The 26,352-nt window shown below is 35.4% G+C and overlaps 1 protein-coding gene and 1 long non-coding RNA gene across 2 annotated transcripts in view; both read right to left on the reverse strand.

Annotated features, from left to right (window-relative positions):
* Nucleotides 1–2,730: 2,730 nt before the first annotated feature.
* LOC138310237 (uncharacterized) lies at nt 2,731–5,620 on the reverse strand. Its single transcript, XR_011206378.1, has 2 exons — nt 5,531–5,620; nt 2,731–4,273 (listed from the first exon to the last, which is right to left on the reverse strand). It is a non-coding gene; the product is annotated as an uncharacterized lncRNA (long non-coding RNA).
* Nucleotides 5,621–14,388: 8,768 nt separating this feature from the next.
* LOC138323268 (tyrosine 3-monooxygenase-like) overlaps nt 14,389–26,352 on the reverse strand; it is a 51,700-nt gene continuing 39,736 nt past the window's right edge. Inside the window, exons 4-11 of the mRNA XM_069267738.1 lie at nt 24,529–24,617; nt 24,100–24,167; nt 22,756–22,806; nt 20,264–20,409; nt 19,792–19,927; nt 18,339–18,465; nt 17,328–17,557; nt 14,389–14,739 (exon numbers count right to left, since the gene is read on the reverse strand). Of these exons, the coding sequence (XP_069123839.1) occupies nt 14,571–14,739; nt 17,328–17,557; nt 18,339–18,465; nt 19,792–19,927; nt 20,264–20,409; nt 22,756–22,806; nt 24,100–24,167; nt 24,529–24,617 (1,016 nt within the window). The 3' untranslated portion in view covers nt 14,389–14,570. The remainder of the gene's footprint in view (nt 14,740–17,327; nt 17,558–18,338; nt 18,466–19,791; nt 19,928–20,263; nt 20,410–22,755; nt 22,807–24,099; nt 24,168–24,528; nt 24,618–26,352) is intronic.

The following is a 26,352-nucleotide window of genomic DNA, read 5'->3' on the forward strand; positions in this document are numbered from 1 at the left end:
CAGATCTTCTGAATTAAAGAATTTACAGTTTTTTTCCCGTTGATCTCCACTCTGTCCTGTAATGTTCCTCGGTAGGATGCTTTGTGGCTCGCAGTCTTGGATTTTTCCTATGGCTTATATTAACTATGTCGTGATTGTTTGTGTTTATGGCCACGCGTAAGGATGACAAAACAGTTACTCTAGTAAAGCAGTAGCCAAACGAGTAAAATGACAAAACACGTTGGCAAGTGCTTTTTACTAAAGCAGTTGCCATGACAATCACCACAAATATATGTACAACTACAGTTTAGTAAAGCAGTTGCCATGTAGGCTGATATGGGCCATCGTAGATCTGAACCATCATATATAAGCATTCATATTCACACATTGTATGTTTTATGACAATTTGTGATGGTGAAAATTACAAGATATACAACTTAAGGCTCTTGTATGACCGCATTTATAGTATACATTCATTGCTTGGAGCCATATACAAACTTAAGGATATTTGGATGTTAGAAAATGTGCAGCGAAGAGCTACTACGCTACTACATGGATTTAGAGGTCTTCTCTTTGGAGAGCAAAGTTAACATAATCAGCAATTAAACACAGAAGAACTAGAGGGTATTTAATAAACGGTTTTTTTTAAGATCTCGAAGAAAAGCTTTGACGAAAACGACACCTCAAACTTGTTTGTCTACGATACCAATGAAAGAACACGGGGACATAATTCGAAGTTGTACAAGCAGCGTTGTAATTCAGAACTCAAGAAAAGAAAAAACTCGTTCACTTTTAGAGTAATTGATACCTGGAAAGGATTGCCAGATTCAGTCATGAACAAAGAAACAAGGAAAGAATTTGAAATCCTGCAGGACAACCTATTTTTATAAATTACATTTTTACTTTACCATTGACGTTATATGATCTGTGTAATATGTCTTATCATATGGATAGAGAGGCTGTCAACATACGTTCATACATTTTCAGTTAAATTCAATTAAATTCAATTAAATGTCAAAATAATCCAAGAAAAGGAATTTCAGTTTTTTTAAGTCTCGCCCCAAAATAGACCTTGTATTGTAAGATGCTAATCTTGCATTATATATTATATATCACATGAGATATTATAGTTCTCTCTATAAAAGCCATCAATTTTCGCGAAAATGTTTAGTAATGATTAATCGACACGTACGTGTTAATGCATCAATTCTAAGAGGAATGATGTGGAACTAAAATTTTGTTTTAATATACATATATCAAGATATTAATCAGGAAATTAAAAAAGGAAGAACCTGTATTTTAACCAACAGTAATTTGCTTGAAACCTTAAACGGAAACACATGACTTTGTATGAAAAAGACCACAGGAAAAGTATAACGTGTCATCGGAAGTGACGCGAGTGCATTTAGAATGTCTACATTGTACATCCGAATAACTGTCTACAAAGGAATATGTTAAGTAGTTTTAATTAACATTTGATATGCAAATTGACACGGCTCTTTTTTTTCGCAGGAGTAAAATTATTGAATGCTGTTATTAACAAATATCAAAGATCTATCGTATAACTAGGATATGTCATCTATATCATACAGCTAGCTATGATCCGTCATACTGTGTTGCTAGGACCTATCATCTGCTGCTTTTGCGGTTTGTATCAAACTTGGTGTAAAATTCGACTATACAAATGAATGTCAAAGATAGATTAATGTTGTATGGTCTATGACTTGCTGGTTTTTTTTTTTTTTTTTTTTTTTGTCAAACAAAAAGCATTTAGTGTTCTACACATATTTTCTGCTGCCTCATAACTTTAAACAATTAAATTTAATATTGATTTCACAAAATTACACATTTAAAATAGCCCAAAAGTCTCCGAACTGTTCGATCTGTACGGGTATTGCCGATGTTGGTCATGTGATACGACTCGGGAGGTTCCGATATAAACAGTTATCGATCGCCGATGTCGGTCACGTGCTGCAACTCTGTTTTCCGATATAACCCGAAAGTTTTAAACATGACAATGGTCTATGGCCGCTTTTAAAATACATGTCATTCCTTCCCTCTATCTGAATGCTACTAGGTATGTCGGTGCTTTTGTGGATCTGAATCATCAGATATATGCATCCTTATTCACACATTGTACAGTTAGAGTAAAGAAATACATGAAATACAGCTTTAAGATAATATGATGGTACATGTACTTATTCACGTACCACGTGATACCCGATAACGTTTGTGCGGGACTAGTATCTCCAGTGGTGATGGAACGTAACTCTTTGTAATCTTCCTGCTGAAATGACGTTATCCCGCGATAACGTCATTTGACGTCATTCCATTACCAATAGAAACAATAGTCCCGCTCAAACGTTATCGGGTATCACGTGGTACGTGGATGAGTCCCATTCATTGAGAATAAGACAAAAATTTGATTGACGAAAATCACAAAATGTATTAAGTCCATTAGCCCTCGGTCATTATCTGTAATTTTACAAGGGCTATATAACACCATATGGACCTAAAACAAATGTCCTTAGTTTTTATATTAGATATGCCGTTTCTTTAACAAATGTCAAAAACAATCTCCAATGGGCATATTAAATACAAGAAAAAACATTGGTCAAATAACACCACCCTGAAGAATGCAGCATTTGGACAATGAAAAATTGGAAACACCGAATTGATATGCAATATACATGTATAGAAAGTCACGTGACGATGTGTTAGCCAATGAATATAGTGGAGAATCAGAGCATATTCAATTTTTGTATATGCTTTATTTCGTTTTTTTAAACCCGAAACATACAAAAATACAACATGTATATTGTCGTTGTTATACAAAATTATCAATGGAGGGATACTGACTTAATGGCACATGCACAATTATGATTTCTTTACATTAACAGAAGCTATGATTACATTTATACTTCTACATTTCGATTACATTCTGAACTGTTATGCTATATATTCTAAAATACAATGTAGCGTTTACTGGATTCAGTAGTTTGGGTATGGTCCTTTCATCAAATAAAAGGGATATATTTGATCATATGTCTATACAAAAGCTAATATTATTTCATTAAATATATCAATATATGTACATCAAACAAAATATTACTTAAACAAGAGACTCAGAAGGCTTGTATCGCTCACCTTGGTTATTTCAGCATGACAAGCTTTTGTTTGTTTGATTGTTTGTTTGTTTTAATATCCACGTCATTGTAAAGCCAGATTCATTTAAGAACGTGCCAGATTTGATGGTGGAGGAAAACCGGAGAAAAATCACAATTCTCAAAGATGCTACATACAAAATAAGGGCATTCTCAATATTCAAATAATAAGTAGTTTATAGCAATATAAACAAACTGGCCTATTTCTGCACCGCCCCACAAGCCTCATGACCAGCTCGCCCCGCCCATTTGTACAATTTTGAATTCCCACCCAATAAAGATACTAAATACAAGGAGACGAGCAATATATATTGGTAATTTTCAGAGAAGATGTCGTTTGTAGCAATATCATCAATTGACTATTTTGTCCTTGCAATGAGGCCCCAGAGGAGTTAAACCTACCAATTCATGTGTTTAAAATGTGTTTAAATTTCAATCAGCGGTTTTCATGAAGGAGTCAATTTTGTAAATTGCTGACGAACGACGAATATCGGACAACGGACGCCACGGTATGGTATAAGCTAACCAGTTCATTCAAACTAGACGAGCAAATAAAACAAAGAATGAAAATTACATGAATTTGCTGAAATAGTCAACGTTTGGATACATTTTGCTCTTTTCGTCCACCAACAGATAGGATGTGTGTGATAATAGACAAACTTTGTTGGGAGAATCTGTACGTCAACTATGATGTTTCCTGATGTTCATCGAGGTAATCTCCGACAAAGCCAACTCGGACCATGTTTTCTCTTGCAGCATCAGCACCAAGCTTGGACATGCGTAAGATAATACAATTGTGTGCTCTGTATACACAAAGGGGTGTTTTTTCCTTCTGTGTGAGGTCTTTGTCTACCTTTTTCCTTTGTAGACAAATCATTTTCTCTTCATTCTTAACATAAGTATATTTAATTCCATTTAACTCGAAGCCTGTCTGTTGAACCGCCTCTAGCTCCTTCCCTCCCGTTGTAATGATCACTCCTAGTTTTGCAATCTGTTCCTTGGGAAAGGAAAGTGCTTCAGGGTGCTCCGCATAGGGTACTCCATCTGTGTTATATATCCCAGCAATGTAGGAGTCGTCTTGTCCGTCTATTCCTTTCAATGATGTCTGAACATATGCCTTCCAACTCATTCTGTAGAGACACACACATTTGAATTTTTTTTTTCTTAATTGACTATGAAAATTCTCAATTTTAAATGTCTCCTTTTAATATCATGTTGGACGTCTCTTGTTTTAATTTACTGGTCCATGTAAATTCATAAAAATGGCCAATATCTCATAATTGAGTATTAATCATACATTGTTTATATGTATATATTATATTCTTACATAAACCACATTATTTGGCGATGTGTAAACATAGTTTGATACCATTTCCTAGTACACTGATATAAGCTACCATGGCCACTATGTAAAGCAGTTCTTCAACAAAACTACGGGGAAAGTATAACAAAACTACGGGGAAAGTATAACAAAACTACGGGGAAAGTAGAAGAAAAAAAATATAGATAATAATGAAGCTAATTACAAAACAAAGAGAACAAAAAATATAGATTGTAAAGAAACTCATTATAAAACAGAGAAGAATAAAAAAAAATATAGATTGTAAGGAAACTCATTATAAAAAAAGAGAATGAAATAAACTATAGATTGTAAGGAAACTCATTATAAAACAATGGAAACAAATTCAACTAAAATTGTATAGATTGTAAGAAAACTCATTATAAAACAAAGGGAACAAAATGAAATATGAAAATATAAGGAAACTTATTATATAACAAAGAGAATAAAAAAAGATAGATTGTAAGGAAATTTATTATAAAACAAAGGGAACAAAATAAACTATAGATTGTAAGGAAACTCATTATAAAGCAAAATCTTAAAATCATTTAATTTACATTTCTATTGGTTAGATATTAAGGGTTATTTTTCCATAGATCAAAAGAATTGTATATCAAGCATTATGACGTCATACATACAGAACAGTTTCGCGGGACAATGTAAAAGCGACACAGACATTGGTCAAACTGAATTATTAGATAAGATATCAATGTGCCACACTTAATGTGTTTATTGTGTAAAAGTGAGTAAATCACGGAAGTTCATGCCTAACTAGTACCTGATCGAGTTATTATATTTTGGGTTTATGAAAAAATATACAAAAAAAACCTCAAGATATTGGGAATAATGCTTAAATAGACTTTAGATTGTTAGGAAACTCATTATAAAACATAACAGGTATTTAGACATACTTAAACGCTGGTCATATAACAGGCATCACAAAGAAAAAAGTTAAACCCGTAAAAAAATATAGTGTATGGATGCATGTCTGAAATGTTTTAACCAATGCACGGAAGAAGTTTTATGTACAACTCAGCAGTCAGCTTACCTTGTTAACGAGGTGTAGATATAGACCGATGCCAAACTTAAACCGTCGCCGATAGGTAAGGATACTGAAGACCAGACAGTTCGAAGTTGCAATATAATCGGATATGCAGGAAGAGAATATCTACCGGTAACCGGATATCGCCATACGCGACTGACAGGCAGAATGTGTTGTGACGGAAATTGAAGTTGACTGAGCATACTTAAGAACTTTTACTTAAGTCAATCGTTTATAAATCGAAATTATTCATATCAGAAAAAAAGACCGAAGTGTTTGTATGCATATATACACAGCTAGACATCTGTACATTTGAAAACATATATATGAATCGTGAAGACGGGAAAAATCTGTGCGAACATTGCGAACATATATAAGAAATAATTACGGGGAAGAGGCAACGGGTCGCCAGCAAGTAAGACAGAAAAACTCTTTCAAAAGTAATCAATTCATCTAAAAGAAAATTATCAAATATCATATCATTTCATTGGCAAAGAGACTAAAGTTTTGTCCAACTCCTATTAAATGCAATAATGAATAACTTTAAAATTTTGTATAAACAAACTTAGACTTTGTGATAAATTTGCGTAAGAAGGCAAAAGCTGAATAATTGAAACAGCTAATTTAGTTTATAACAAATCCGAATATAAATCCCCCCAAAAATTCAGATAGATATTTAGAAGATGTTATTGATAGTTTGAAGGAGAATTTTTTGCTTACAGATACCCGGGGGTTAGGACATTCTGATCATATGACATATGATTAAGGTCAGGTCGGAGTCCTTTGAGAGTTATGAGTGGGGAGGGGGGTTTAAACAGGAGAGTCAATTTTCTGTTTGGTCCAGTTTTGTTAGAACCAAATGATATTTTTGAATGATTTTTCATGAATTTTAATGCATTGTTATGTTGAAAATAAAGCAAATTGTAAACTATAACTTATTGTTGAAAAATAGGTCACAGTGGACCAAATTGGCCTAATTTCATTGCGCGCCCTTCGCGGATTATCTTGGTATGTAAAACTGTCATGGCGGCGTAAGGGGTCATCGGGACCTTACACTGAAATCGGCATTGAGATTCACTAATTGGCACATTCTGATTTATTCTCATCCAGTACGAACATTCAAACAGAAGAAAAAGTTCTTCACCACAAGAAGTGTGAGATATGGCTTGAACTATGAGGCAATGGCATTTGCTAAATATGTAGAAAAGAAACCATAAAATAAATTCTAAACAAATATTGACATGTTCTAGTTAATAACTCTGATGTTGACCCTGTAGTATTGAAATGTAAGACACTTATAGCAAGGTGAGGTATATGTCCAATTATTATTGAATACAGTACATACAGTGTTTAAAATGATTTGCAATTTACCGTAAAGGCAAACATGAATTGTAAAACTAAGTGTGTGATAATGCTATAATTTGTTCTCTGTATGGTGAATGTTACATCGGTCGAACTTGTAATGAACTAAGAATACGCATGACTGTTTATAGACAGTATCAGTTATTGCGTTTGAAATGTGAATAGACTGTGTGCGAGAGTGAGTGAGAGTGTGTGTCTAATTTTATTAGCATGACTGTTTATCGAAAGTTTATGCAGTTATTGCTTTTGAAATGTGAATAGACTGTGTGCGAGAGTGAGTGAGAGTGTGTGTCTAATTTTATTAGCATGACTGTTTATAGAAAGTTTATGCAGTTATTGCTTTTGAAATGTGAATAGACTGTGTGCGAGAATGGGTTATAGTGAGTTTAATTTTATTATCATGACTCTTTATTGATAGTACATGCAGGTATTGCTTTTGAAATGTGGATAGACTGTGTGCAAGAATGAGTGATAGTGTGTGTTTCATTTTATTAGCATGACTCTTTATTGACAGTATATGCAGTTATTGCTTTTGAAATGTGAATTGACTGTGTGCGAGAATGAGTTATAGTGAGTTTCATTTTATTAGCATGACTCTTTATTGACAGTATATGCAGTTATTGCTTTTGAAATGTGAATTGACTGTGTGCGAGAATGAGTTATAGTGAGTTTAATTTTATTATCATGACTCTTTATTGACAGTATATGCAGTTATTGCTTTTGAAATGTGAATTGACTGTGTGCAAGAATGAGTTATAGTGAGTTTAATTTTATTATCATGACTCTTTATTGACAGTATATGCAGTTATTGCTTTTGAAATGTGAATTGACTGTGTGCAAGAATGAGTGATAGTGTGTGTTTAATGTTCTATTGACAGCCAGGGTCATGTAACGACGAGCCAGGTTTGTTTATTGGGAGAGCCAGATAACCCGGAGAAAAACCACCGATCAGCTGTCAGTACCTGACCTTGGATTCGAACTCGGGACTCAAAGGTGGAGGTCTTGTTGTAATCTGTCGGGACTTCATAACCACACTGCCACCGCGGCCTCCAATGTCTATTGGGTGAGAGTCGCTACATCATGTATGTTGTATAATAAATGTTTATAGTATGGAATGTCAGTGGTAGGAATGACAGACAATTTATGTCCCCTTGTTATATACAATTCTGTTGCAAAATGTAATTTAAACGGAAGAATTTAGACAATAACCGTAAAATTAGAATGGAATTGTAAGCGTGTCACTAGATTATTCACTGTGTATGACCAACAAAAACTCTGTAACGACATCGATGATTTGTAAGTTATTGTTTTATTGTATTTAGTCCTCCTAAAGTGAACTCTAGCTGAACGAGCACGTAATGGAAAGCATGTGCATTGTTTACGAACATGCCTCATGGATTGCAATTCAACTCTATGTGATAAATATACACAGTGCTCCCCTTAATGTGTGAAATGCACGAAGTCCTTGTAAAAGAAGTAGACTCCGGCTGATGCTATTATTAGGTGAAGATAGGCTTTCCGTTTATTTCATTTTGCAACGGCAGTGCACAAGGCTCGTAAAAGATGCCGCATGTGAACGCTTTCCCAGTAATTTGAAACCAGAACAGACACATATATTTAGTTTAATGTGATGTGTTTGCCGTTCTATTTCGCTGGTCAACTCGACCCCTGGGAATTCTCTATGACGATTTAAAATCATCATTGTTCAATGGGCACGAATGCTTGGATCTGTGTCTATCGACATTCCCCAAAGTAATCTAATATCAAATATATTGATTAATAGTTCATAGGCATTGAACGTGACTAGTATGTGTATCAGAAAAACTACCCATGCGGAAACACTCTAGAGTTCTGTTCTGATTCATTTTACTTTTACTTATATTTTTTCTGATACCAAGCTTCCTGTGCCTAAGATAAAATCACAGCAAATATCATTTTCAGCAGAAACATTTAGAATGAGATTAAAGATACACCAAACTTAACTTTGATGTTCAATAGATTCATTGATCTTTCATCAATTTTGTTTCGAAAACCTGAATATTCCATTTTCAATTAGTCTCATAATAAGCCTAATATGCGTCAGGATTCCCGACTGTTGTGTCAAATAACTGCCTTTACTAGATTTGATTTTAACTTTAAAATATTTAGGCATAGTGTGTAGGTTGTACTAGTGTGATAAAATGTTTGTAAAGGTGTTCTGTTCATATTAGATCTTCTGAAACGAATCTCCAATTTGGAGTGATTTTATCTCATGAAAATAACACCCATATGTAATGTATAAGAAATGCGTATAGTTTGTAAAGTACAAAATAATTTGTTATTAATCTGGTGGACCAACAGTTTACTAGAAACTTATGTTTGAATGTAGCTTTACAAAGCAGTGAACTTTTTTTTCTCGGAATCATAATCAAACCAAAGGAGGGTCCATTACATTTTATTTAGTGGTCTCAAAAGCATTATACATTGTATTTTACAAACACGTCATACATCAACAATGTACACTTAAAGTCCCAATATACGTATCATACAGACATTTATCATGATTCAGAAAAATGTTGAAATAAGACTAAATCGATCAGTGTAAATATGGACGGTAACGTTCAGAGTCTATGATAAAAATAATCAAACAAATTGAAATAACTTAAGTCGGTCCCACACTTTACTCTCGCGCTTCATGTTGAATTTGCCTCTGTTCAGCTGGCATTCATTTTGGCTATAAATGCCAACTAAAAGACGTTCAATGCTTATATTTACATTTGGTTATAATTGTATGACGAAATCCCAAGGGGTTTTCCATCTGTAATAAATTCATCATTAGTTATCGTCAATGATGGAACAGCCCTTTGGACAGCCGTTTCCTGTGATCGCTGGCACGACAATGGGAATCATTCACGCCAATTATGTCATTTTAACAACGATATAAGCCTTAAAGGTAGGTTTCGCCCAATGAAATATAAAGACTACGAAATTGAAATTTATCCTATACATAGAATTAATCTTCAGATCATTTTCAATGCATACAGCGGACAATATGGGTGGTCAGTTGCCTAGCTTGACCAGGAAAATACTCCTCTAAAAATAGAGCGAAGTCAAGCTTTACATAGAACATGACGTATTTTTTCCAAAACGAGGCCGCAGCAACAAACGGAAGCGTGCAACAAAATGCCAGATAGAAGTGACAGTCTTGCCACGGCATGTTTAGTTAAAAAACAACAACAATAAATCGAAGTGCGAGGGACTGTTTATACATATCATATCATACGCTCGCTAACTTTGTACACCAAATATACACGTAGTTAGTCTGCGGCTGTTTGTGCGCTGGCATATGTGTTGAAATTTAACTCACCACGTGCAATGCCGTTACACGAGTCCCAACAGATCCCGGCAAGTTCCGCTTGAGATGTGGCTTCTGTTTCTTCTATTGCTACATGCCATCTCTGAATTTAATTCCCTATAGATATCCTAGGGTGCTACCTAATCCATTATAATTTCCTCCACTTTGTTGCCGATTCAGATATATTTTTTCATCGCACACACTTTCGTTCAGCCATTTTGTTTACTTTTAGTGCGTGACAATGCGCATGCGCCAAACTTCGATCAACACAATCCATCGCAGCTTCATTTGCATATTATTTTGTCTGACGGACACCGTAATAAATCAAGAATTTCCTTCAATTTTGTATTCAAGACACATTTGTTCAATCTCAAACACATAAAGAAATTAAATTGAGATATTTTAATATGTATTTTTCATCTTTTCTTCCGCTTATCGCATTTCACAAAAAAAATATTTATTTGGTTGGGCGAAACCTAGGGGATGTCTCAGAAACAATTTTTGAAAAAAAAAATTCGTTTTTATTTTTTTTTAAATTTCAACTGCATGTTTTTAACTTGCATTGTCAGCTTTAAGTGGGTCCCACACTTTACTCTCGCGCTTCATGTTGAATTTGCCTCTATTCAGCTGGCATTCATTTTGGCTATAAATGCCAACTAAAAGACGTTCAATGCTTATATTTACATTTGGTTATAATTGTATGATGAACTCCCAAGGGGTTTTCCATCTGTAATAAATTCATCATTAGTTATCGTCAATGATGGAACAGCCCTTTGGACAGCCGTTTCCCGTGATCGCTGGCACGACAATGGAAATCATTCACGCCAATTATGTCATTTTAACAACGATACATATGTATAAGCCTTAAGGCTTCTGGAGGCGTTTCCTGGCACCACGTGATACCCGATAACGTTTGTGCGCGACTATTGTTTCTATTGGTGATGGAATGACGTCAAAAGATGGTATCCCGCGCCAACGTTATATCAGTGGGAAGATTACAAATAATTACGTTCCATCACAACTAGAGATACTAGTCCCGCACAAACGCTATCGAGTATCACGTGGTACGTGAATTAGTCCCATTGTGACGTCACAAGGATATTTACGTCAGATTGTTACATAGTGGGACTGCAGTGACTACGTGACTAAATGTGACGTCATGGTGACTTCTCACATGAAATTTCCGACTTCTGTTCGACAACAATCTTACGTTCTATGGTGACCAGTTGAAATGAAGCCATGTTTACAAGCATTCCGTTTCAATAACTGCTGTACTAATGCTACTAAAATCATTATAGATGTCCTTGGTATAATTTTTTACTACATCTGCAAATGGTATCAATATCAGCGGTCTATTTTAACCTAGGTTTACTACAACTACATGTAGTTACGTATATTGGGACTTTAACACGAAATCAGACCCCTACAGTATGTACATATCGTTACTTCCATTCCTGACCGCTACAACGAATACATAACAGAAATCATTTAGTTAATCCAAATCTTGACCGCCACGGCGCTTATCGATCATCAATTCCTTCCATATTCCACCCAACCCACTACGGCAAGTACTGATGGTTAATTCCATCCCTGCCCACCACTGTGAGTACTGATGGTTAATTCTATCCCTGCCCACTACGGCGAGTACTAATGCTTAATTCCATCCCTACCCACTACGGCGAGTACTAATGCTTAATTCCATCCCTACCCACCACGGCGAGTACTGATGGTTAATTCCATCCCTGTCCACCACGGCGAGTACTGATGGTTAATTCCATCCCTACCAACTACGGCGAGTACTAATGGTCAATTCCACCCCTGCCCACTACGGCGAGTACTGATGATTAATTCAATCCCTGCCAACCACGGCCAATACTGATGGTTAATTCCATCCCTACCCACTACAGCGAGTACTGATGATTAATTCTATCCCTACCCACCACGGCAAGTACTAATGCTTCATTCCACCCCTGCCCACTACGGCGAGTACTGATGATTAATTCAATCCCTGCCAACCACGGCCAATACTGATGGTTAATTCCATCCCTACCCACTACAGCGAGTCCTAGTGCTTAATTCTATCCCCGTCCACCACGGCGAGTACTAATGGTTAATTCCATCCCTGCCCACCACGGCGAGTATTGATGGTTAATTCTATCACTGCCCACTACGGCGATTACTAATAGTTAATTCCATTCCTGGCCACTGTAGCAAGTACTAATGTTTAATTTCATCCCTGCCCACAACAGCGAGTACTGATGGTTAATTCCATCCCTGCCCAGTACGGCGAGTACTAATGGTTAATTTCATCCCCACCCACCACAGCGAGTACTAGTGCTTAAATCTATCCCAGCTCACCACAGCGAGTACTAATGGTTAATTCCATTTCTGCCCACCACGGCGAATTCTGTTGGTTGATTCCATCCCTGCCAACCACAGCGAGTACTAATGGTTAATTCCATCCCTACCCACCACTGAGAGTACTGATGGTTAATTCCATCCCTGCCCACCACGGCGAGTACTGATGGTTAATTCCATCCCTGTCCACCACGGCGAGTACTGATGGTTAATTCCATCCCTACCCACCACGGCGAGTACTAATGGTTAATTCCATCCCTGCCCACCACAACGAGTACTGATGATTAATTCAATCCCTGTCCAACCACGGCCAGTACTGATGGTTAATTCCATCCCTGCCACTACTACGGCAAGAACTGATGATTAATTCAATCCCTGCCACCACGGCCAATACTGATGGCTTAATTCCACCCTGCCCACTACGCCGATTACTAAAGGTTAATTCCATCCCTACCAACCACGGCCAATACTGATGGTTAATTCCATCCCTACCCACTACAGCGAGTCCTAGTGCTTAATTCTATCCCCGTCCACCACGGCGAGTACTAATGGTTAATTCCATCCCTGCCCACCACGGCGAGTATTGATGGTTAATTCTATCACTGCCCACTACGGCGATTACTAATAGTTAATTCCATTCCTGGCCACTGTAGCAAGTACTAATGTTTAATTTCATCCCTGCCCACAACAGCGAGTACTGATGGTTAATTCCATCCCTGCCCAGTACGGCGAGTACTAATGGTTAATTTCATCCCTACCCACCACAGCGAGTACTAGTGCTTAAATCTATCCCAGCTCACCACAGCGAGTACTAATGGTTAATTCCATTTCTGCCCACCACGGCGAATTCTGCTGGTTGATTCCATCCCTGCCAACCACGGCGAGTACTAATGGTTAATTTCATCCCTACCCACCACTGAGAGTACTGATGGTTAATTCCATCCCTGCCCACCACGGCGAGTACTGATGGTTAATTCTATCCCTGCCCACCACGGCGAGTACTGACGGTTAATTCTATCCCTGTCCACCACGGCGAGTACTGACGGTTAATTCTATCCCTGCCCACTACGGCGAATACTAATGGTTAATTCCATAATTTCATCCCTGCCCACTATGATAATTCCATCCCTGCCCAATACGGCGAGTACTTATGGTTAGTTCCTTAATTTCATCCCTGCCCACTGCGATAATTCCATCCCTGCCCAATACGGCGATTACTAATGGTTAGTTCCTTAATTTCATCCCTGCCCACTACGACAAGTACTGATGGTTAATTCCATTCCTGCCCACTACGGCGATTAATAATAATAGTTAATTCCATTCCTGCCAACTATGGCAAGTAACGATTGGTACATGCAGTAGCTGGGAAAATAAGACCGTCTTCATTTGGATACCATTATAATTAAAGGGACATAACTCGTCAATCCTTAAAGTGCTTCATTATTTCTAATGTGGTTTGTTTTTAAACTTTGTTTTTAATATCTTACTTATTTTGCCTTAAATTTGGTGTTAAAATATAAACGAACAAGATCATGATTTTATCTTAGTGATCTGGCTAGTTTGAATGCAACATGTTTTACTTTTACTTTTTATTACTTTTACGCCATGAATTATGATTTGTATCCATTAAACAAAGGTTTTCGTAATGACCACGTTGTATGATTTATGTAAAGATTGACCAGCTTAGGTTCGTATAAACAGTAACTAATTAGGTTCAAATTATGTTTGGGCATGCCAAGACTCGTAGACTTAAATAGACGTAAACACAAATAGGAAAGTTTTCAACTGTAAATAGAACAAGTGATCTGGATATCATACATATGTATATGTCGCAGGTTACGTATCGATACATAACAAATGTCTGATTAATGATGAATCTATCAACGAACTCCTTATTATTGACAAACATGTTTAACGTTAGTATCGCCATTATTGCAGACCACCATGCCAAGATCATGTCCGATCGTTCAAATCCAGCAGAGCAATTCAGTCTCACGACACAATTTTCAGTACCTTCGTAGCTTTTTGAAGATAGCCGATGTCATTCCGAACGGCTAAAGCAATGGCATCTACAGTTTCCCCTTTATCTAGTTGTTGGATAGTCTGTGTGTAGGGATCGTACCGTACCTCCGATCGACGAGGAATATTGGCCGCATATTGTCTGAAAAAAAAACCTAGTGTGTTATCAGACAAAAACAACTAAGATTTCAATCGCGATCCATCCTAATAAGCAAAGGTACTCAAAAATTACTTGTAAAAAAACCCCAATACATTGCAAGTCTAATCGATCAAAAAATCCCTTTAACGGCTGTTCTGAAACTTTTGTTACAATATCATGAGTGTTACAGCTTATAATTGTTACAGTCGTTATGTTGCAGTAATTCCTTCTTACACTTAATGAGTGTAACACGCTAGTTATAAAAACTCCATTACAGCTATCTAGCCTTTGAGTGTAAAACAACCTTTACACCTATCTATCCTTTGAGTGTAACATACTCGTTATAAAAAAACCTTTACACCTATCTATCCTTTGAGTGTAACATACTCGTTATAAAACCTTTTACACCTGTCTAACTTTTAGTGATCAGGTGGTAGTGGTTAAGCCACTCGTCTTCCACCTAGCCGGACTAGACGTGAAAAGATCAGTGGTCACCTACCCGAACACGTGGGTTTTTTCTACGGGCACTCTTTCATCCTCCCCATTGAAAGTGATTTGTTTAAGATGTATAACATGTTTCGCAATAGATGTAAAATAAGTCAGGTTTATATCATATATAGTGAAAATTAGCTGTTAACAAAAACCTGCAACGCCTGTCTAACCATAGAGAATTTATACCAGTTATAAACGTCAGTTATACCTGCACAAGGACCTAGTCGTTATTTTTTAAGGATAGGGTAGCGTAAAGAATGCTCAACAATCAGAATTGTCACAAGTCCAATGCTTTCAGTTAGTTCTTTTGAATTCAAAACCTAAAAAAGAATGATGCACTATCGATTTTAAAAATGTAGATGTACCGATTTTCAAAAGAAAATGTTTTAAAGAAGCTCCAATCGCCGACAGAGCGTAAATGATACTCATTATTTGAACAATAATTGGTGTTAAATCGTGTATGTATATATGTCTAATTAACACAAAAAAATCATATGAAATAATATATTTTCCTTTTGGTGCATGCAAGGTCAGTACTTCATTCCATGTAGGATATGGTGCCACGGATTTTTTTCGGGATGCAATTAATTATTTTTAATAATTTTATCCTTTTTTTAATTGTATATATTAACATATATACATATAATTTTTTCAATGGTAGTATTGGTGTAAAGTAAGTAACTTTTGTAACTTAAGGAAAATACTAATTCGTCTGTTCCTATTTTTCATAAAGACAAAATTTATACCATTGGTCAGCGGTGGAGCATCTCTAATGTGTTCATGAGACACGAACTTTCAATAGGAAATGATAGGTATATGTCTTTTAGGACCCTGTTTATTGGCAAGTGCGTGACTTAATCACGGGTGTGACCAGAACGTGATGTGTACGGGCTACACATATGACTCGCCAACCGTGCCAAGACATGAAACTATGTCAATAACAAAATACCACATCGTTAAAGCCAGTAGACTGACAAACAGTTGGTAATTATATTGACGTATTTATATCGAAATTCGTGACAAAGATTATATAGCTAGCACTACGAGTTATCGAGCGGTCAGTTTGGGTTTGGCAGCGCCTAATCTGCCCAATAGATTCCAAATTTCACACAATACCAATGATCTTTTATCATATTTATGACAGAAACTCACTGACATTATCCGATGGCAATCTATTATTGAATACTTCCAATGGAATCTGATTCCAGTAAATGTTTTCCCATTATGACTATCGTTTCAAACCTTGTGAATGCCACTGTATAGACGTGAGGTTTCCATGAATTGATATTTATCTGATGCGGGTAATTAAATAAATGCCATTAGAACAACAAGGCCAGGCTTTATTTATATCCGAAATCATTAGCAGATGATTAGTAAAACTGCATGGCGTTCGCTTTACACATTGGCGTCATTGCTGGCACCGGGTTTAGTTTTTAATGTCGTATTTTCATCAATCGTCTTTCGTCATCTTATTATCTTCCTCATCTTATTCTCTTCCATGTACATGTATTTAATTGAGCACAATTTGCTATTACATTAAAATCGTCAGAGGTGCGGTGGGGATGGGATACAGAATATGGGAATTCAAAATCTACAGCAAGTCAGGAAGGGATGACTATTGAACTTGTGTTAAGATAAGTTATCTTTGGTAGAACAACAAGCCTTTGTTATGCCGCCAATGTCGGTGCAATTGTCATTGGCGGGTTTATGTCCCAAAATGATGGATAATTTATCTTACCCATACGGAGCTAGTAATACTTTATATCAGAAGAATTATTTACACTTATTTTCTTTTTCTTTTGGTCGAATCCGTTAGTATATTTTTAATCCTTGTCAGTTTATCATTGTGCACGAACGTTTTCATCCAATACATTTTTTATATCTAGAGGCATCCTGGATACCTCAGGGGTTATTTTCAGTGTCGTTATATCAACCACTGGACGATCTCATAGTAAAACTAAAGGCAATTCAGGAGAAGGAAGAAAGGGCCTTGAAATATCAAAATAGCAAAATAGCAAAATAGCAAAATGTGTCCATTGACTTATTATTATGTTGACTTCCAGAAAACTGAAGGAAATAAACAACATTGTGTTACCTACCTCATCTTATGCATCATATCATCAAACGACTCCACGTAGAAATAGATTGGCTGAAGATCATCGTCCGTGTATTCCTGTACGGCCGTTTTAGCAGGATCAAAAGGACGCTGGTCAGGCGCATCTGACAGGGCATGTTTCAGTTCGCCGTACGATGATAGCGTCCCAGCTCCGTACGCCCGTAATTCGCCATTTTCTTTACACAAACCGAACTCCACTGTAAACCAATATAGCTGGAAGAAAATATCGATGGTCATTACTCATATCAGTTTCAAAACGTTTGAATCGACAGATAAATAATCTGACGAAAATTATCTTTTATTTGATTTGTAATCTCAGGTGACAAAACTGTCAATACATTTTTATGAGCCATTACCATTTTAATTGAGCTTTCACCAATTATTTAAAAAAAATTACTGTACGAACAAATTAGAAATAAAAGTTTTAAATGTTTGATGTATTTTCTATACTGGTTAATGAAAGATCTTTATTTTTAACAATTGATCGCAAAACACTGACGATGTTTTTAAATTCGCATTTCTAACACGAATCGAACATTTATACAAACAATTGACGTTTGTGTATGTTTGAACACAAGAACAAAGAGAGATTGAATTTTTTTTTTCGATCTAAGTCCTCTACTGTAAAAATAATCTCTATAATATCTCGGCATCTTGATAAAGAATACTTCAAAAGGTGCAAGAAACTTGGATCGATACGGTTCTAAGTAAGACAGTTATGTGCTGTCAAAGTATATGCCATACTATAAGACATATCGGTCTCCCCACACATGTCCTATCTAATACCCCGCGCTGGAATGTAAAATAGTTGTTGTAAATTTGCATTTGATTTATTTAGGGGGGAAATGTGTTTTTATATTCAAAACGACTGAAGTTATTAAACATATATACAAAACATCACTATTTTTAAAGATGTAAAATACATTTCGTAGTTGTTGTCTGTTGATAAACTGGAATCGCAGATGGTCAATGAAATGCAAGCATTTGATCTCACCGTTGCAAATTTCTCAATATCGGCATCAGAAGCCCCGAGTGTGGCGAGACCGATTTCCTGTGAAAATTGTGCAAATTTTACGTCAGCTAGCATTGGCACATGTCCTAAAAGTTCATGAATGCAGTCTCTGCAAAACAAAAAATAATTCTTGTTATGCTTTTAATCGAATTTTGTATATCATAGGTTTGCATATCAAAAAGACAATGAATCTCCATTGAGTATTCATAAAAAACTATATATTATTATAACCATATACTGAATGGACCATTTAGTCATATCGTGTATCAGGTACAACAGTAAGCTACGTTACAGCGCTGTCAAGGCTCTGTGAGCAAATGGAACCTGACATGGGGATAATGTAAACGTATTTTAGTGCAATTTTAAATTCAAACGCAAATGCGAATATCTGTTAAGGATGATTTATGAGCGCTGATATAAATTTGCGCAATTCGGTGGTTCAAAACCGCTAAAATAAAACTACTGCTAAAATAAAACTCCCGCTTAAATAAAACTACCGCTAAAATACTACTATCGCTAAAATAACTAAAATAACACAACCTCTAAAATAAAAGAACTGCTAAAATCAAACTACCGCTAAAATCAAACTACCACTTAAACAAAACGATCACTAAAATAATACTACCGCTAAAATAATATAACCGCTAATATCAAACTACCCTAAAATAAAACTACTGCTAAAATACTACTACCGCTAAAATAACACAAGCTTTAAAATAAACTACTGCTAAAATCAACTACCGCTTACATAAAACTACCGCTTAAACAAAACTATCGCTATAATAATACTACCGCTAAAATAATACAACCGCTAATATAAAACTACACGAAAATAAAACTACCGCTGAAATAAAAATACCGCTAAAATAAAACTACCTCTAAAATAAGACTACCTTTAAAATTATACTACCACTAAAAATGAAACTACTGCTAAAATAATACAACCGCTAAAATAAAACTACACTTAGATAAAACTACCGCTTGAATAATGCTACCATTAAAATAAGTATGTTGACAGTATGTGTATAACTCCCAAACGATATAACTTCTATAATGGAATTAATGGCGAAAAACAGTGTTATCTTTCCATCTAAATTCAATTGTTTTATTACCTTGCTAAATTCCCCCTGTAAAAACATTCTTTTAAAGATAATTTGTCCGATTGATGTTCAAACGTCATATTAAAGTCGAAACTCAGACTTAAGTCCAAACTTAGACTGAAGGTTTCATGATTCCGGGTACAGACTAATATAGAGGCATTTCCTATGCGGAAACAGTCCTCATTAATCGTGATTAAGTAAAGAGAACAAAGTAGTTTCACGCGGGCACACACGCCAGATAAACCACCGATCAAATTAAAACAGTTGTTTATGTAAATACAGAACCCACACCAAAGGATTCTAAGGAATATAAAACCACAGAGATAGTTACTTACGGTTCCGGAGAATGATCTGGCTTGGAACCATGACGGACATACTGAGTACATTGGAAAACACGGAAGGCAAGGCTAGCCAAGAAGTCCCTTGCTGACAGGAGTCCGGAAACAGGTCGAAGCTGGAATCCGGTTCTTCCTGTAGTAGATGATAGTTGATAGCAGAATTAGTGAATTTAAATAAAAAAATTAACATTGATTCTTCTCGATTACCATGAAAAGGTAAATCGCAATAAGCCAATCTGTCAAATGTTCTGGGTTTTTTAAGACATAAGAAAGATTAAAAAGTGCTATTAGTTGTTAGTTATATCGACAAAATCTTGCAAGTCGGGAACACCGTTTCTGAATATACATAAGAATTGAATATTGTCAAATTTGAAACGATTCGTTTGTCACAATTTGCCTTCTAGTGAACCAAAGTCTAGACGATAGGAATCAATTTATCAATTCAAAGTGAATGTTTTACGTATCTCACTTTTCAAATAATTGGATACGTCTTCTAGCTGAGGAATCCTAGTTGGGCAATATCCACATTCTTTCTCGAGAAGTTTGAAATTTTCTCTGTGTTCTTTGCATGCATGTGTCGGGAAAAAGTCCACAAGGCGACTATAAACATGGTTCCTAAAACGAATAACAAATTAATGTTTACTATTTGATTGCTCCAATCGTGCGTACCTTCTGTAAAAGGAGTAATGTATTAAATACTGTCTCTGTCACTCTGAGGACAGAGTCGCTAGTAGAAGCATTGCGTATTATGCCGATGTTCCTAGCGCTGGTTAGGGTTTAGCTTACACACAACCGTCTCTCATCAATGATTATGGAAACAAAAATGAAAAAAAATGTAATATATTGTAAACTCACTCTGTCCGGCCACAATTACTATATATAAACTAATCATACCGAAGTCTAAAGTGATATGATTGACATTCAAAAGATGACTTTTGTGACGTCACTAATGTTATCCTGGACACTGATCACCGTCTGTTCATTCTTATGGATAAGTCCATTGTTAATTTAATAGGTTTCTTTGTCTAACCACAACAACTTTAAACGAAACCATTAAAATAAGTAAATAATGTCTTTTTATGAATTCTATGGTCTAAATAGAACACAGATATTTGGGTTTATGAAGTCATAGACAAAAACAAAAGCAAAAAAAATCATCATACGAGTATATAACTATTGAGAATTAGTTAAATCTAAATAACTTAGTGAGGTACTAATTATAGACCCTCGTGCTTTTACTTATTTTTACAATAAAACAAACTCAGTTGTGGCACATTGATATTTTGGATAGTTGTTTAATTTGGCCAATGGCTTTTAATATTTCCCGAGAAAACGTTATGAAGTCTTAGTAATCGACGTTCAATTATTTCAATATACGAAAAAATAACTTCAAACTTCTAACCAATGAAAATGAGTTGAATAGATGAAATTAAATAATTATCTACTAAAACGTTAATACCCTTACATAGATATATACATATATGTATATACAAATAGTTATCCTGATTTTTTTCGATTTATTAAAAAAGCGTGTGAATCCTTACGCGAACAACAGTTATTGATCAAGCTGCATTGTCAAACGTTACAAGTGCTGACGCATCACCCCCACAGCCTCCCATGGATGTGACATCGCCACACAATCGTGTAACGATCGTTCTAGGACATTTTGATGACCGACGTTACATTAACACAGAGAGATAGATTCGATCGAACCCCTTAACTACAGGCATTGAAAACTATCGTCTGTTTGTAATAAATGGCTCGAGAGTAAATGAGGGTTTTAGTTAATGTTGTGTCAATAAGAAAAATACACCCTTCATGGTAGACATTGCCATGAAGCATTGATTTAATTTTGTAACTGATATAAATTAATAATTCAACAGATTGAATGTTTACCCTAGTTGAGCAAACACTGTTTGTCGTATGAACTGATACAGCTTCCCCTTGATTCCTATATTTATTTATTGATCTGAATGAGTATTTATTCTGTCCGGGACTGTTTGTATTACTAAAACAACTTTGACAATGGCAATTTCATAAACAACGGGGGTGTATTATCTGAACACATATCCGAATTACACCTTGTCCACCGGAGTGGACGGGCCTATCATTTTATACAGCAGACCAATTGTTGGTGACAATAAAATCGCATTTCTAGAGTAATTTAGTTTGGCTATTATGATATTAATGACAATATGTTTGCTCAAATAGTCATATGATTGGAAATTAGTATTGTATCACCTGAACATAAGAAAAGTCAATAATATCTTTTACCTGTTGTATTTATTATCGTACTATTAAAACAATATATTTTCCTAGATTACACACGACCACTCGTTTGGTTAAACTTTGTATACCCCACTACACACTTTTGTTTCTATTAAGCTGTGAAAATTGATTGACAAAACATAGGCAAATATATTCATACGTAGAGATATAATGCTTCACGGATATCGATAACCAGATATTTTGTTTCATTATTGAACGATCCAAAAAATTCCATGTCTATAACGAGGCCATTTGCTTCGTTACCTTCAATATCAACATTGTATAACCACCAAGCCGTGGTGGATTATAAAGTGAGAAAGCCCACAATGTAGAACGAGGTGTGAATTACATGATGATATGGTCCAGATTTTACACTTGAAAATCGAATAAAACATACTTTTGATATTTCAATAACAGGTAGTCATAGATTTTTAATAAAATCAATGTATTCCATATTTTTGTCATATTAAAATGAAATGTTCTCTTGCATTTCAATATATTTACATTGTCATTGTACCTTTATATTGCTACTAAACCCAATGTATGATAATTTTCAGTATTTACATTGGCGGCTATGAGGCTAGTACTAACATTTCATCTGAGTTCAAGAGGTCACAAATAGACTGGGTTTGCGTTTCGTTATGAAAATTGTTAACAGAAAGGGAGTAATTATCTACATAAGTATATACGTACCATGTCTGTGTTTCTTCCTCTGTGTACTCGACTCTTGGGATAGGCTGGCCACTGAAGGAACATTTTATTAACATCAATTTCTCATCAATTTATTTCTATTATGATTTTCTTCTTTACTTGTATAACAATTTAGTGGTTTTTTTTGTATATATTTTGCATCTATTTGTATGACCATCATCCCCCTAAATCACATATAGATGTTGGATTGTACTAGTCTTGTTGGAATGTAAGTGATGTAATAACAACGCTGACTAACGGAACAAAATGTGGATAATAAGTACTGTTACATGTACCAGTCAGGGCAATTATATATTACATTGTGTAATATATATATCACTGTCTTATAACATACGTGCCCACCATTTCTGCACATTTCTCTCCAATCCTATCTATCTGAGCTCGTTGTTCAAAAGAAGATGTAGGCTAAGCACAGCATAATGACAATGTTCACATTAAAATAAAAGAAATCTTGTAAAATTAACTTCAAAAAATTACAGAAAAATCCGAAGAAATCCGTTCTATACCTTCTTGCACATTTTAAAGAATAGATATTTACAGGTTTGGCGGCAAAAGAGAAATGACAATTTCACTAATCATGTGATTAGGTTTAAGGTCGGTAATACATATCGGTCGTTATCAGTTAACTCCATATCTCGTGACATGTACAGATATATTTGTTTTTTAATTTTTCATTTTTATCAGACATTAGACAGCCTGGATGGCTTAACTTGATCACGTTTTAATGCAACGTTGCATAACTACAATGTCCAATAAAATTGACGTTTTACATTTATAGCGTACATCTTCACGGTGCTATTTTGAAATGTTTTATTTTTCTCGTTATAAAATAATACTTTTGTTTTGTTCTGAACCATCGTCTTTAAGTTAATGTTTTAAGACCCCATATCAAAGCATTTTCTAATGAATTCCCCAATCCATCCTAATTGTCCTGTGCCATGATAACCTATCGATAAATACTGAGATGAAGGTTTGATTCCACTTATCAAATGCTAACACGAATCACTAGAAAATATATTGAAAGGTCGTAAGCTAAGTAACTTACCTGGTTTCAAAGGGCTCATTGGGATAGTGTATTGATTTCTAGTAATGTATTCATACGCAGTATTAGGCTATAGTTTATTGAACTTTGTACTTTGATTTGCTCCTTCAACATCAAAATGCTCTTACGTTTTATCTATTTCTAACAATAACTTCAAAGTGTTATTTTTATACCGATGTTTTAATGAATGACAAACAAGAGGACAAATAAAAAGTCATGGCCATTTACTGAACGAGCACTCCATTGTATGATAGATTATTCACTGTGCTTTTAAGTTTACATACTTTCTGTATTCAAATGCAATGTCGGCGATCGCCTTCCTCCTTTCACGGTACTCCATGTCCGTAAATCCCTGAAAAATACCGGAGACGGAAGTCGGGATACATCTACTACCATTAGCTAACTACAGCGACATTAATTAAGTTGTAAACTACTTCCGGCGGTTGATAGAGCCAAGATTTATTTTCGAATCTTAAAACATTTCGGGACAATTATCTACATATATACAAATAAGATAGGACTTTTATGGGCCTATGTGACAAGGAAAATTGCAGAACATACTGAACCTAACAGTTATCAATGATTTACAGCTTCATTCGAAGGGTGGTTTCTCAAGCGCTAATAAAAAGACCTAAGATCGATAAGGCTAAACTGAGATGTGAGACACGGCTAAGAAACAGTGTACGTTGTAAAGAATATAAATAATCACTTACCGGATGATCATAATCCAGATCGGGCTCGAACTTAGTAACTAAGTGTGTACAGTTGTCTAATTCCGAAATGTGACGTGGAAACCAATCATCTTGAAAATAAAAAATAGATAGATATGTATGAAATTTAATTGGACATAAGTGAATGGTACAGTGTATATGAAAACGAATAAAATAGAAAATTACAAATTCATATTTAACTACTTCAAAGCGGTACAGGTTAAACAATTCAGTTTCATCCACACCTTGATACTTACATATAGATGTATCCACACCTTGCTATATAAAATAAATCCACACCTTGATATTTATAAATTATAGATTTATCCACACCTTGCTATAGATAGATTTATCCACACCTTGCTATAGATAGATTTATCAACACCTTGCTGTATATAGATTTATCCACACCATGATAAATATAGATTAATCCACACTTTGCTATATATAGATTTATTCACACCTTGTTATATATAGATTTATCCACACCTTGCTACATACAGATTTACCTATACCTTGCTATAAATAGATGTATCCACACCTAGGTACATATAGATTTCTCCACACCATGCTATATATTTATCCACACCTAGCTATATATAGATTTATCCACACCGAGCTACATATATATTCATCCACACCTCGCTATATATAGATTTATCCACATCATGCTACATATAGATTAGTCCACACCTAGCTATATATAGATTTATCCACACCGAGCTACATATATATTCATCCACACCTTGCTATATATAGATTTATCCACACCGAGCTATATATAGATTTATCCACTCCTTGCAACATTTAGCCAACAGACTGCAACTCCCGGTTCTATTTCCAAAGGATCATGCAAGTATCTGATACCCGAAATAAGTTTAATGGTTTTAATGACTGCCGTGGGATAAACACAAATAAATGTAACGGTTTGTAGTGACTGCCGTGGGATAAACACAAAATAAATGTAATGGTTTGTAGTGACTGCCGTGGAATAAACACAAAATAAATGTAATGGGTTGTAGTGATTGTCGTGGAATAAACAAAAAATAAATGTAACGAGTTGTAATGACTGTCGTGGAATAAACACAAAATAAATGTAATGGGATGTAGTGACTGTCGTGAAATAAACACAAAATAAATATAATGGGTTGTAGTGACTCTCGTGGAATAAACACAAATAAAAATAATGGGTTGTAGTGACAGTCGTTGGATAAACACAAATAAATGTAACGGGATGTAGTGACTGTCGTGGAATGAACACAAATAAATGTAATGGGTTGTAGTGACTGCCGTGGAATAAACACAAATAAATATAATGGGTTGTAGTGACTGTCGTGGGATAGACACAAATAAATATATAGGGTTGTAGTGACTGTCGTGGGATAGACACAAATAAATATATAGGGTTGTAGTGACTGTCGTGGAATAAACGCAAATAAATATAATGGGTTGTAGTGACACTCGTTGGATAAACACAAATAAATGTAACGATTTGTAATGACTCTCGTGGAATAAACACAAAATAAATGTAATGGGTTGTAGTGACTGCCGTGGAATAAACACAAATAAATATAATGGGTTGTAGTGACTGTCGTGGGATAGACACAAATAAATATATGGGTTGTAGTGACTGTCGTGGGATAGACACAAATAAATATATAGGGTTGTAGTGACTGTCGTGGGATAGACACAAATAAATATATAGGGTTGTAGTGACTGTCGTGGAATAAACGCAAATAAATATATAGGGTTGTAGTGACTGTCGTGGAATAAACGCAAATAAATATAATGGGTTGTAGTGACACTCGTTGGATAAACACAAATAAA

This window comes from Argopecten irradians, chromosome 1, assembly GCF_041381155.1.
Source record: "Argopecten irradians isolate NY chromosome 1, Ai_NY, whole genome shotgun sequence".
NCBI classification, from domain to species: Eukaryota; Metazoa; Mollusca; class Bivalvia; order Pectinida; family Pectinidae; genus Argopecten; species Argopecten irradians.